General features: G+C 43.1%; 1 protein-coding gene across 1 annotated transcript in view; it reads right to left on the bottom strand.

The window, feature by feature from the left end:
* LOC146185624 (B-cell receptor CD22-like) overlaps positions 1-13,873 on the bottom strand; it is a 256,315-nt gene that overhangs the window by 70,311 nt on the left and 172,131 nt on the right. The window contains exons 5-6 of the mRNA XM_084606536.1: positions 10,379-10,672; positions 6,688-6,957 (exon numbers count right to left, since the gene is read on the bottom strand). Of these exons, the coding sequence (XP_084462662.1) occupies positions 6,688-6,957; positions 10,379-10,672 (564 nt within the window). The remainder of the gene's footprint in view (positions 1-6,687; positions 6,958-10,378; positions 10,673-13,873) is intronic.

The raw sequence follows: 13,873 nt of genomic DNA, 5'->3' as shown, positions 1-13,873 counted from the left end.
TTCAGGACGCTTTCTAAATTTCAAATATTTTTTTTAACGAGGCGAAAGCCGAGCAGCCAACTTTGCTTCTTCTTGATTAGTTATAGTTAGTTGGTTGTATATTGCCAACCAGAGCCCTGCCTTTAAAAGTATGCCTTCCTCATTAGATTTAGTCTGCCCTTTCCATTTTCAAGCTTATACTGCGTCTTGTATGCTTTCATAGAGGATATAAAGGCACCATGCAATTGAAATCCCTGTTTAAACTATAAACCAAAACATTAGTGTCGCGAACATCTAGAAACTGTATATATTTTCGTTTTTCATCGCAGAGAGAACTCTGAGAAAATTCTGCCAAATGTTCGCGTGACTTCACTTCACTGCCAAATGTTCGCGTGAATGCCTTAGAGTTGGGCCTTGGGGTTGGCTCTGCGAAAATGCAGGAAAAAAAATCCTTTTCAGGAAAGAGAACGGGTGATGTTTTTTTCTTGGGCACTGCGAAACCTCAAGCGTCTACCTCCTATGCTTCTTGGAGTACCAATGGAAACAACGGTCAGCATATGGCGTATCCAAGAACCATGACCCATGTTCAAGTTGAAGCACTATAAACAAATGGGGGAATGAAAGGAGAAAAAAATTAGGATCGAGTCTGTCTAAACCGATGCGGCTGGCCTTTGAGTTAAAGGAAGCAAACGTATAACACCGGAAAACGAAAACAATATTGAGGTCTCGGCGAGAGGCGAAATTGAATAAAGAACACTGGTACACGATATAGCCGGGGACCAGAAACACAGTCTATGGCTCGAAAAAGGAAGAGGGCAGCGATTCGGGGCAACGAGCCCCTGAAGGGCGCTCGCGTCAGCAGGAGCAGCGACAGTGGCCCTGGCGACAGCAGTTGACAGCCGCCGCGCAAGCCTAGTATGTTGTTGAGCAAAGTTTTTGGGGAATGTCCGAAATTCGCAGCCGCGACACAAACGAGCGTGCTCAATTGTCGGTCCAGCCGAACCGCCACCCCCAACGCTTTTCCCTCTCTTTCCCACTAACTTCCGATCCTGGCTTCTTCTCTGCCTGCCCTTTCCATCCTTGCTTCTGTGGGCGACGGAAGGAATGAAACATGGAAAGAAAAAAAAAAAAAAGGAAAGCGTCTGAAAAAGAGAAGGCTCACGCATCGCGGAAGGAAAGCAGGACCGGAGCAGCGGCTGAACCCAGCGTTCACGCGTTTGGCGCGCTGTGGTAGCGAGCGCGCCAGCGAAGCGGCTTCGGCTGGGACGGCTGCCGCAGTCGATAAAGCACACATCGATGTCTCCGCTGGCGGACACGGCGTGTTCGCGCTCCGGCGAGTTTCGATCGATGGCCAACATCCACCCTTCATTCCTTTGCACTACTGCCCTTGCTGCTGCCAGCTCCTCCTCCTCATCCTCGCTGCCTTCTTCCTTATCCTTCTCTTTCCATTCCTCTTCTCGGCGGCCACCCAAGCCTGATGTTCACCGTTCCGTATTCCTTCTTCTCGTGACTCTGCTCGTGCTGCCCGCGGATCGCTTATTATTTTGTCGCCTCTCCCCCTCCCCCTCCCATTTACGTTTTCATATACGATGTCACGCAAGGCGCTGCCACTGCTGCCGCTTAGTTTGCATTTTCCCTTCTATATTTTTTCCTAGTTCTTTCTATCTTTCGTTCCATCTCTTTTTCAGCCCCTCGTCATTCCTGAGAAGTAGATGTTTACCAGTGCGTGAAGTGTGAACGTTAAATTTTCTTACTGGAATCTGTTTGTGTGCATCGCGAATATTTTTTTTTTTCTTCATGCGGAGTTTAAAGCGTGAATTTGAAGCGTGAACGCTGACGCTGCGCCCCTCTCCTCCTTTTCCCTCTGCTTCCTCCGCCACACTCTCGTCTCTCTTCTCTCGCGCATGCATGTGTCCGAGCAAACAGGCTCTTCAATTTCTCTTCTTTCCGTTCCTGCCTACACGTGCTTGCTGACTGCCCTCAGAGGCAAGGGATGGGGTTAATGCCCCCATTTTAAGGTTTCCTCGACCGCTTTTGACTGCGCCAAGCAGCTGGTGAGCATCTAGGAAAAGTGCTTCTCACACGACGTTTCTACCATAATTATCTTCATTTCCTACGCAGCACTTCAGTGCTGTGCTCACCATTGAAGCGGAAACGAGAAATAAATGCGGACACATTTAATATCAAAGCTTTAGTGGGGAATGAACGAGATTCAGATATATAGTCCTATATGATCATGCGCACTCTGCTTTTAGAGTCTGGGACGACTAAATATTTAATGTTTAATACCGCTGCATTCACAACTGTGGTTTAGAATTACAGATTTTGTGGCTAGTTAATACACGATACCTCCCCCCCCCCCCCCCCCTTGATGTTCTCCTCGTTGCTCTGGTGTTCCAGGGTAATTGTGGTTTTCCTATTGGAAAAATGTGTATGTATATATATATATATATATATATATATATTGTATGTAGTATATATAAAATGGGTATATAGTATATAAAGTCTATATCAAAGTGCATGGAGAAGTTTTCATGCAGTTTTCCTTGAGAGTACTTTTATCATTATTGTAGTAAAGAGAGGTTATGTGCGTAGCTCTGTAAGCGGTTATAGCGCACAGAGATTTAGCACTCTTTAAATGCAGCATAACAATGCATAGCATTTAAATGTCTTGACGCAGATGATACGGAAAATTATCCTAAGGAGTAACATAGATTAAAAACAAAAGACTGGTGTAGGTCATATGCAGGTTAGAATATATATGCAGTGTAGTGGGTGCAAGGGCGTGCCTCAGAGCCATTTAGTATATCTATCTGAAACATTGTAAGCAAAGCCCGTCGAAGGCTCCTACACAAACGATTACTTAACTACATTGATCGCGCTTTTATTTTCGCATGCCTTGCACTCTCCCAAAAGACACGAAGTAGGAGCAGAAGCTCAGTGTAAAGCACCGATGCTTCTTCTATGTAAAAAAAAAAAAAAAGACAAACGTAAGATGGTGCCAATTAGCGAAGTGCTTTAAGCTCGGAACATATTGCGTCATCACCACGAGCTTGCTCAAGTCCATCTTCTTTTTTGCTTGATCGTGCTAAGTGTTCTGAAGTGTTCTGTATCGCAACAGTCCTCCGCCTGCCTTGCCTACACACCTTTGCATGGTATTTCGTTTCTGCTTTTCTACAGAACACCTCGTTAACCTCTGAAGTTCAAACATGTATCACCGTGTTTCGAAGGCAGTTACGCCACCTGCACGCTGGATTATTCCCAGGGCATAATACCAGCCGCTACGTTATTTGTTTTCCTTTTCACTTTATCTTTTTCTACGCCTCGGTTTCTTCTATTTTTTTTTACCTTTTTGTTCTCTCTTCTCCGCTCTCTCATTGGCGCGGTAAGTTACAGCGCTTACGTGCCTCGGCGTCGCAACGCGACGCGGGGACGTTTCTTTGCGTGAACACGTTACGGCCAATAAAACAGACATTTCCGCAGTGCGGCGCTGTGCGCTTCGCATAAATGTCACAACTATGGGATTTTTACAGCTGCCCAAAAAGAACAAACGACCGCGACTCGAGGACCACGAATCTGGGCGATCCCGACACGGCGGCTGCCGCAGTGGGCGCAATAACATGTAGCTTATCGCAAAGTGCACCCATGGTGCAAGCAGCGCACTCGGAGCGTCGCCAGTAAGTGCGGTGCTGGACGCTCGGGAATCGGACGCGGAATAAAGACGGTCAAATACACGCGCGTCGCACGAAGGCGAAGAAAGATGCAGAAGCTGAAACGGCAAGTAGAATTCGTCTGTCAGTGGTTCCACTAGAAAGCTGTTGTTTTTCCTTTTTTTTTTTTTACTCTCTTGTTCTCGCCGCGATCCAATCATAACGCGAGAATAGCCGCGCACTTACTGGAACTGTGTCGTATTCTTCAAAGTTCGGGTGTGTATGTGCTGGCGGAAGCTGGCAAGAGAAAGGGCCCACCATTGGAAACAAAAACATAAAGGAACGACCAAAAGCGAATGATGTCGAAATCGGCGATTGCCGGCTTTATAGTACAGCGGGGCTGTGGTGGTCAATGCGTGCACAGCAGACGTAAAGCCAGTTCTCGCTATTGCGCCTGCGGCCCTGAAAGGCACGTCTCCAGAGTCCACTGGTCAGCCGAAAGGTTGCCTAATGCGAAGAGTAATCAATACTATACCGCGCCTACATATCGCCTCCTCTGTTCGTCCCTACATGTTTCTTCTGCTCCCCCCCCCCCCCTCCCCCTATTTTCTTTTTGATTTTCGTAGTTTTTTTCTTTTCTGTAAGCTATTCTTTTTACGCGCAGTACATCGCGCAGAGTCAGAGGCACAGGCTGTCGTTCGTTGGGCGCCTTTATCGGAGGTCCTCGCAGAAAAATACACATAAATATACATTTCTTTTTTTTTTTGGCTGCGCCCGCTATGAAATTCAACAAACTTAACCGCACCCATTTTGCTTATCACTGGATGCTGGCCTTGTTGCTCTCGGCCTCTGCTGGGAGCGGCTTTGAAACATACATCTTTTTATACGAGAACTTCCAATGGACGGGCGTTCTGATCAATAGCAGTGAAAATAAGAAACAAATAAGCAGCGTCTGGCTGCGGGGCAGACAAGGGAGCGATATCAATGAGAGTGGACAGCTTCTTTCGAAAGAACTCTGCGTACTGTTGTCGCTGGGCGAGCTTTATCTCGGTGCTTACTTCGCCAAACTCGCCATTCGCACGAGAGTTTAAAATGCTTGTTAGGAAAACTTCTCAACTACAAAGAAAATATTTCCCTGCTCTTTTTGAATTACCAATGCCATTTTATATGCGAAGAAAGCTCTCGAAATTATTATGATTAAAAAATATGGCACCCGGTAGGTCCATCACTATGAACATATTGTGTTCAAAGCTCATCATTACACCCGACAAAAGCGCATAAGGAAATGAACTGCTATAATCTTTATCAGTAAGTTAAAAACTGTAATTGCATTTCTATTATTTCATCTCTGTTTTTTATATTTTCACCGCTGTTACTAGCAAAGTAATGAATGTTCATCAGAGGCCACAAAAGTGCTCCAACAAAATTGTTGCCTTAGACGGAATGCTGAACAGGCCGCCCCATTTGAGGTAGGAAGCAAAGAACAGCAGCGTGTCCTTTTCAAATTTACGGGAAATTACCGCGTAACACTGTATGAATTTATTTTAATGTGAAGGCTAAGCAAAGTATCATGCCCGAGGTATGGCTAGAACTTGACGCGTGGAATAGAAAATTCACAAAAAGTTGGACATCTGTAAATGGCATCCGCCTGAGCCCTTCCAAATGGGATACTGTAGAGCACCGCAGTTTTTGATAAGTTAACGATCAATAAAATGCCGAGCAGCTCTAAATGAACGAGCCAGAACTGCAGATCAAAGTTGTGGTTTAACATAATTATAAATATGTCATATTCAATTTTAACATCATCATCATCATCATCATCAGCCTGACTATACCCACTGCAGGGCGAAGGCCTCTCCCATATTTCTCCACTTAACCCGGTTCTGTGCTAGCTGCATCCACTTGACCCCCGCGAACTTCTTAATCTCATCCGCCCACCTACCTTTCTGCCGCCCCCTGCTACGCTTTCCTTCTCTTGGAATCCAGTTTGTTACCCTAAGCGACCATCAATTTTAACAAACTGACAGAAATATAGGTACCACGTTAGTGGATCTTGCAGATCAGAAAGGGTGACGTGAAAGGGTGAAAACTATGTCAAGCCGACTGAACGATATGTTCACGATTTGGTTACAGTCGTTACTGAGGAGGACAGGTCAGTTATTTTACCCAAACCAGAAACTGAGAAAGCGCGTGTGGAACAGCGACATTCTTTTTCCCGAAAACTGAGAACGTTCGGAGATAACCACTGACGATGAAACTTACGCTCGCTCTCTTGTAGCATTAAGGAAATATTTTCGAGCGCTATGTGTCTAAGGGAACTGCAACTACCAGATGTTTGATGTTGAAAAACCGACTTAGAACTGAGACAGGACCAAATAAGCGGGATGAACTGCAACTGCAGATGTATACAGCAAAACGTAAAAACAATAACTTGATAAAAAAATACAAGTACATAATAAACAAATAGGTTGAAAAAGCATTGCTACGTTTCATAAGTAACGCGTTAGATTCGCGGGAAACGCATCGCGCCATCTTTTATATTGTCACCTGGACCGTACGATGGTGCTAAAAGAATTTTTAAGCCATTGCTATACGATTTTCAGTGCCCGTTTATATTTTATGTATTATTAAACATGTATTATTAAACAAGCGTCGGAAATACATTCGGGTTCTCGGCCCGCACAAATGGCCACACAAACAATCACAGCAGTGGTTTTGGTGCTTCACCGACACATACTAACAGAAAGAACATTTACCTTACCACCTCTCTGTGTGCCGTATCGGTCACAGTATCGAAGCTCTAGTTACAAAATTTTCTCAAAATTAAAGTTAGTCCTTCACCGCCGACATCAAAGAAAGCTCTCCTATTCCTAGACTATTTTGCGGTGATGCAAGGCTAGGAACATATATTTAGTTCCGTCTTTTTTCCTTTCACAAAGTGAACTGAATGACTTGCTTAGCAACTGCTGGGTCATTGACCGATGGCAGTCAGGCCCTCAGCTTGTAGTTGCGGGGAGAGGCGATCCCTATGCATCAATCGCAATGCACGTGCACTCACACATTATGATGAGCGACTTCGGCTGCGACATGGGGCTCCATCCGGCATCGTTTTTGGCCTCACAGCTGTAGTTTCCCGTGGTGGAGCGCCGCAGATCCTCGAGCAGCAGGTCGGGCTCCTTGGTCTCGTTGACCAGCTGTCCGTCCCGGTACCAGCGCACGCGACGCAGTTGCTGCGGGTTGCCAGATTCGGCCTCGCAACGCAGCAGTACGGGCCCTTCATCCAGTGCCACCACCGAAGGGTTCACCCACACGCTCACTAGGGGGGTGTCTGCAAATACGTAGGATACATGGGGCGGTCACAGCAAGCACGCAGGCTGGGAAATTAGAACTTGAACGGAGCGCTACCACCGGTAAAAATAAAAGAAGATAGTACCCAGTCGGAAAAAACTACAAAACTTTTCTGATGTTACGACAAAATTTCTGTGCGGTTTTTGATGGGAACCCTGTTGTGACAACAGAACATTTTGTAGCAACATCAGAAATCTCTGTAGTTACAACAAAAAAGGGCTACAGAACTACAGACAACAGAAATATACTGCAGAAAAACTACAGAACTACAGAAAAGTACGACAGAACTACAGAAAAATCTGATGGTTACGACAGAACTACAGGATATTTTGTCGCATTTTTGACGCAGTTCTGTAGTTTTTTTCGACTGGGTAGGATATGAAGAGAGGTTGAAGTAGTGAATGAATGAATGAATGAATGAATGAATGAATGAATGAATGAATGAATGAATGAATGAATGAATGAATGAATGAATGAATGAATGAATGAATGAATGAATGCAACCTATCGACGCTAGGCTTCAAAAAGCTTTTGTTTTATAACGCTGTGGCCAAAACTCGTCAGGTCGTACCATTTGCTTTTCGCCCAAGTAGAGCCGCATTTGAGACATCCGTGATCTAAATGTTCGGTTTGAAAAATGTTTACGCATATATTGTTCCCCAAATTAGTCGCAGGTACTGTTATAAAGGACCACAAATTGAATGGCTTCGCCCGCATAACTTTTGTGCATGGATATATAAGGCTTTCCTTAAGGTGAAAAAACCCACTTGACTAATTTTGAAAATTAAAACATGTAGATCACAGACTTGTGCACCAGAGTGTAAAGGTGTTCTTTAAGGGGAAATATAACAGTCTAACGTATCATTATAGGGATAATATATGCTTAGAGGGAGGAGTAAGAGAGTTTTAACTATACTTTTTCTGCAACCGCGTCTGACAACGGATCCTTACCACCCGCAGGGCGCAGTAACTCAAAGGGTAAGGCGCACCATAGCGGAGGCGGAGATTAGGGCAACGACGTTTTTATTTAGATTGCCGCTTTACAGGCTGATCGATGAGCCCATCAACGCCACCATATGCTTGGACAACTTAGCGATTGCACTTGAAAGCGTGATTGATGTTCAAAAAGGAAGAAAATACGTAGAATTTGCAATCACGTAGTCAAGGCCAATGATGCAACTAGGAAGATCAATCGTTCATTAAAACAGGTACCGAAACATCAGAACGACCCTATGCGCTGCAACTTATTGATCACATGTGATATGAGCGCTACACGCTACACGTCGTGTTCTTACGTCTCCTGGTTTCTGCACTTTACAAACATTACTAACAAAGAAACGAACAATACGAATACAACCGTAGAAGGTACTCAACTTAGCTATAACTTTTCTTTCAAATTCTATTTTCTTGCAGGATTTTTTTTAAATATCTAGATCTAGAACGGGAAAAAATGCAGCTTGATCTAGGACATGCTCGGATAATCTTGCCTATTTCTTCAAAAAATGTTAAACGAAGCAACACCTGAGTTATCTGTGCTTTCATGAGAGACTCCTTGGGCCGCCAGATATCTGAACGAAATTAGATGTGTGCCACTACCATCATACAAACACACAAACAATAGCGTCGCCATACATGAGTCGGGCGCAAAACACTATTTTGGTAAAAAAAAAAAAAAAACGCTCAAAACAAAACAGCTTTTTTATTTATTTATTTTTTTTTTCAAGCAATACCATACAGTCATAATACTGGGAACTGCGTGTAGCTAGAACAAAGTGGACTTGTTTACTCCACTTTTCAAACCACTTCAGAAAACGCTTTTAGAGGAGGTGGTTTCTACAATACGTGTAGTATTAAAAATAGTAATACATAGTAATATAGTAGCATTGTGTGTGTATATATATATATATATATGAAGGAAAGAAGCCAACAGTCGGCGAGGCCAAGGAAAGCGTTGGGGATGGTACTTTGTCTTTTTTTAATGTTTACTTGGATAATCACAGAAATTAGTAATGTGATCTGTTTAGGGGAAAGATAATTAAACACAAAGTAGGAGAAAAAAAACAACGTGCCGATGGTGGGAACCGAACCCACGACCTCCGAATATCGCGTCCGGTGCTCTCACCGGACGCGATATTCGGAGGTCGTGGGTTCGGTTCCCACCATCGGCACGTTGTTTTTTTCTTCTACTTTGTGTTTAATTATCTTTCCCCTAAACAGATCACATTACTAATTTCTGTGATTATCCAAGTAAACATTAAAAAAAGACATAAAGTACCATCCCCAACGCTTTCCTTGGCCTCGCCGACTGTTGGCTTCTTTCCTTCATGTTTATAACGAGCACCCTCATTTCCCCTTAATTGATCTGATATATATATATATATATATATATATAATACGTAGCAATAAACAAAGCAGCTATTTTTTTTTTCAAGTAGGACAATACAGTGAACATCCTGGGAACTGCGCATAGCTAGAGTAAAGTGGTTTTGTTTACTTCATTTTTAATCCACCTCAGAAAACGCTTTTAGGGGAGGTGATTTCTACTATACACGTAGCAATATTTGCATGCCGCGGCCATCTTTTAAATATTGTTAAAAAACAAGCTTCCACAACTCACGTCTCGCGTTATTCGTTTAGTAGTTATTTAATTATCAAGAGTTCTCGTGAAGGAATATAAGTAACATTCATAGATGCCATGCCTGCCTAGTATTATAGAGAGGAGCGCCGTCACAGCAAAATCAAAGCGTTGAAAGTGGTGCAAGCCAGTTGAAATCATAGAGAAACAAATATAGAGGAGGTACTGTTCAAGGCTCAACAGGTGGATAAGGCAGTGTAACTGAGTCTCGCCTCATTTTCCTCTCACCCCCCCCCCCCCTCTACTTCCGCCCACCAACTTTCTTTTTTTTTACAACTACATCCGAAAGCACCGTTCCAAGAAATGTCGAAATGGAAAGGGATCATTGTCCCAAAGCGATAGAAATTTCACGGCCAGATTGTAGAGTAGAGAATATGTCACGGAGGCGATATAGGTGTTTTAAAGGAGCATGCATGGTCTTTAATTGTGTAGTGGTTGAAATGTTACAACTCAATGCCTGTTACAGTTAGTGTTAATCAATAAAGTGCACAGAGGTCAACCATGTCTAGAACACTACAGTACGTGTTATATAATACGGCGCAAATTACATGAAATCTTTTCTCAGCTGCTATTCTAAAAGGAAGCCGTTTGTTTCTGTTTGGTTCGCATGTATATTCCACTGCGCTCGAGCGCAGGTATTGTCTGTGATATCCAGTACCAGTGTAGGAATTCATTTCTTCTGCATAGTACACTGCCAGCGTTCTATACATGTGCGAATGGGTCTGTACCATGTGGTCGCTATTTTCACAAAACACCAGGTACTCACAAAACACGTCCAGGTAAACAGAATTGGAGGCATTTCCGCGACCGAAGGCGTTCTTGACGTGGCAGCTGTAGACGCCGGCGTCTTTTCGCGTGGCGTTACGGATGAGCAGCAAGGTCTTGGGCACCAGCTGTGCGCGGTGCCCTCTCGGCCTGGATGGCAGCGGCTCACCGTTCCTGTACCAGGCCACCTCGGTCGCGTTGGGAGGGTTCGCGTCGTAGTGGCACGTCAGGTTGCACGAGTGCCACTCAGTGACGTTGACGCCTTCGGCCGGAATCACCCGCACCGCTGGTGGATCTGCAACCACGTCAAATGTACATCAGTACTAGCACAGCAGACAAGGGAGATTTTTATCTCCAGCAGACGCATTACCTATTATCGTTAGAGGACACCTAAGAATTACGATCGCCATGTAGCCGGTAATGTGTAATTGACTCCTGGTACTAAATTAGATTAGAAGAAAATTTCAACGCACGTGTTATTGTTTTTTTTTTCTTCTGTAAGAAGCAATGTTCTTGGTAATGCAGCTGATTTGTTTGGCCGCCGATTAGTTCAAGCATCGTTTTCTATTCGCTTCACTTTCCATTAAAAAAGCATTTTATAACTACCTGTCACTCCGAGAGCCTGAACTCCGTGGCACACATTATTGCTTGCACGGAATACTCAACTGCGACAAAGACGCAATGATAGGTCTACGAATCAGCCGGGATCGCAAGCTAGTGTGGATATGCAGTCTCGGGTGGCCTGCATTTAAATGACTAGCCCCGTGTTCCACCGTCTTCATTTCTTCACAACGGCACTACAGGATGTGAGGTTTAGTTTTAGTGCGTCATCATTATAGGTGCTTCACTAGCGAACAACCGTCTTGTGTGGAGAAGCTTTAACTGCCCGCTAAGGTCGGCACTAAACAATGCAAAAGATGAACACGTCAATATCACTTGAAGCAATTTAGTCAAAGTATCTCCATCGAAAAGTTGGCGATATCTTCATTGAAAGTCGCGTAAGACCAGCAATCCATCACCGAATGGAGCTGTATCGATATTTACACACGACTACGGAACAAAACTCGATCTCGATTTTCTTTAGGAACACCACAAGTGTAGACGATTTAATCTTTTTCTCTTATTTGAAATAGCTACGAAATAACTGGAAATAAAAAAAAAAGCTTCTTAATCCCCACAACATACCAATTGCGTTCTTGAAGCATTATGCGAAATGCATGTCGAAGCTCCTGTTGATTATTTTTTTTTAATTGCTGCAAATATGTAAAATTTAAGAAGAAATAGAATTGTTGAGGTTATTCCGATAAGTGAATTGGGAGCCCCTTGCAACGCATCGAATTACCGACCAATCTCGTATACCTGTGTCGATATAATCCTGAAAAGCATTATAGCTATACAGTAAGCAAGAGCATCGAACAAAGGTTGAGGGACAGCCTCAGTTCACAAGCCGAGCCAACATTTCGACATGGACCATACGAAGGCTAGTCCCCTTGTTGAAAAGTTGGCTTGGCTTGAGAATTGACATTCCTTCTCAGCCACTGTTCTGTGCTCTGTCAAAAGCTTTCAGTCATTTAGAGAAAATATAAATTAATTGTCCTTAACCAGCATGGATTTACAAACGGAGTGCCTACGACTACTCAACAGATTGAGACAATTAACGACCTAGCACTTAGAGTAGACAAACATGATCCAACATGGATTTAGAAAGATAATCTACGACTAATTTACAAGTTGAGGTAATTAACGACGTAGCATTCCCAGTAGACAGACATGGCCTGATATATTATTCAACATTGTTTAACGCACCTAATCAGGTATCTCCATCGTGAGCTTCTTCAAAAATTTATTCATTATCTCGGTTTAAACAACATTAATTATAAAGCGGATGAAAAGCTTTCTTGCAGGTTTGCGTCATTAGTTACATTACTAGGGTGACCATGCGGATGGCGAGGATGCGTTGTCTGACGTCCCACAAGGCGCAGTTTTGGCTCCTGTCTTATTTGTTCTTTTTTTTTAATAATGATCTACCATTACCACTGTCGTAACAGTAAAAATATTTTGCAGATGATTGCATTATCTGCAAGGAAGAAACCACGAAGGCCAGACAGCCTTAAAAAATGTACCTAAAAATATAGCCAAATGCTGTCAAACATGGCAGGTGTCGTGTAAAATAGAAAAACAATTAGCATGACTGCGACGAATAGCACAACCCTAAGGAACTTCAAATAATATACAGATAGCTATCACGGATGTTAAAACGTGGAAGAGTATAAATACATCAGAGTATAAATGCATCATAATTACATCAGGTATAGAATAGAACGAGTAGGTGACATGCATTGATAAAGCTGCGGCAGATTCTTAACAGCAAAAAAGCTCGCAACGATCCGCATCAGTCGATATCAAGCGCCTAGCATGCACGGCACTTGTTCGATCTACACTCGAATATGGGATAACATATTGGCTTCCCTTCTTTAAACAGTACATCGAAACATTGGAGAGCATTCATCGCCGTCATAGGTTTTAATAGAAAGCCGTCACAACTGACTTCCTACTATTCAAAATCGAAGCAACTATTTCACTTTAGCATTTTTTTGCTCCCTTTACCGGCAGCACAGAGATTGATACTAGTAAGTACAAAGTATCGCTAATTACGCGCAGTACTAGAACCAAACACGCTCAACACTTAGCTGAATACAAATTTCATAACGACATATTCAAGTACTCGTTGTTCCCACAAGCAGTCAACTGCAAAACACTCGAAACCGTCCTCGCCAGAATATCAGCAAATTTACTGTAGTGACCTCTAGCGATGACATCCATGCACATCTGATTCATTTATCTCTTTCTTGCTTTCTGTTTTTGTTACTTTTCTTTGCTTTTTCTTTTCATTGTTTTATTTAGGATTTGTCTGCAGCTGCCCTCTTTATATTTGTTTTAGCATGCAACATCCTGGAACGTACCATTTCTCATCACTTAGCGCTTGTATAATTACACAGCTCATATACTACTTTGGGTAATTCAGATTACCTGTGTCCACGCCTACTTGAACTGTGCTTGTCCCATTCTATATGAAGTCTCTTTACCTGCAATTGTCTCAAAAACTAGGCTAGTGGAATATTTAAGTGAATGAATGAATGAATGAATGAATGAATGAATGAATGAATGAATGAATGAATGAATGAATGAATGAATGAATGCCCTACTTATGCGAAATGACGAGCTTAAAACCTTACGCCTTAATTAACTGACTGGCGTCTGTCAGTTCAAGGCACTTGCAATTTCAGGCTTTAGCGACCGCAAACGCGAGAAATGTGTAGTGTTTATAAAAAAAGAAAATTGAGGGAGATAATCTGCTTTCCTGACTTGCCATTTCAACTGCCTACGCGTAGACGTGCTCAGATCTTGGAGCACATATCTACCACTGATTGTGTACAGAAAACTCCAAGTACGGCCCCTATTCATTCTCTAGTAGTGTCTTTATGGAGTAAACGCT

Source organism: Amblyomma maculatum, chromosome 6, assembly GCF_055883805.1.
Source record: "Amblyomma maculatum isolate TAMU_Amacu chromosome 6, ASM5588380v1, whole genome shotgun sequence".
NCBI lineage: Eukaryota > Metazoa > Arthropoda > Arachnida > Ixodida > Ixodidae > Amblyomma > Amblyomma maculatum.
Note: the sequence above shows the minus strand (reverse complement) of the source record. Positions and strands in the feature narration are given on the sequence as shown.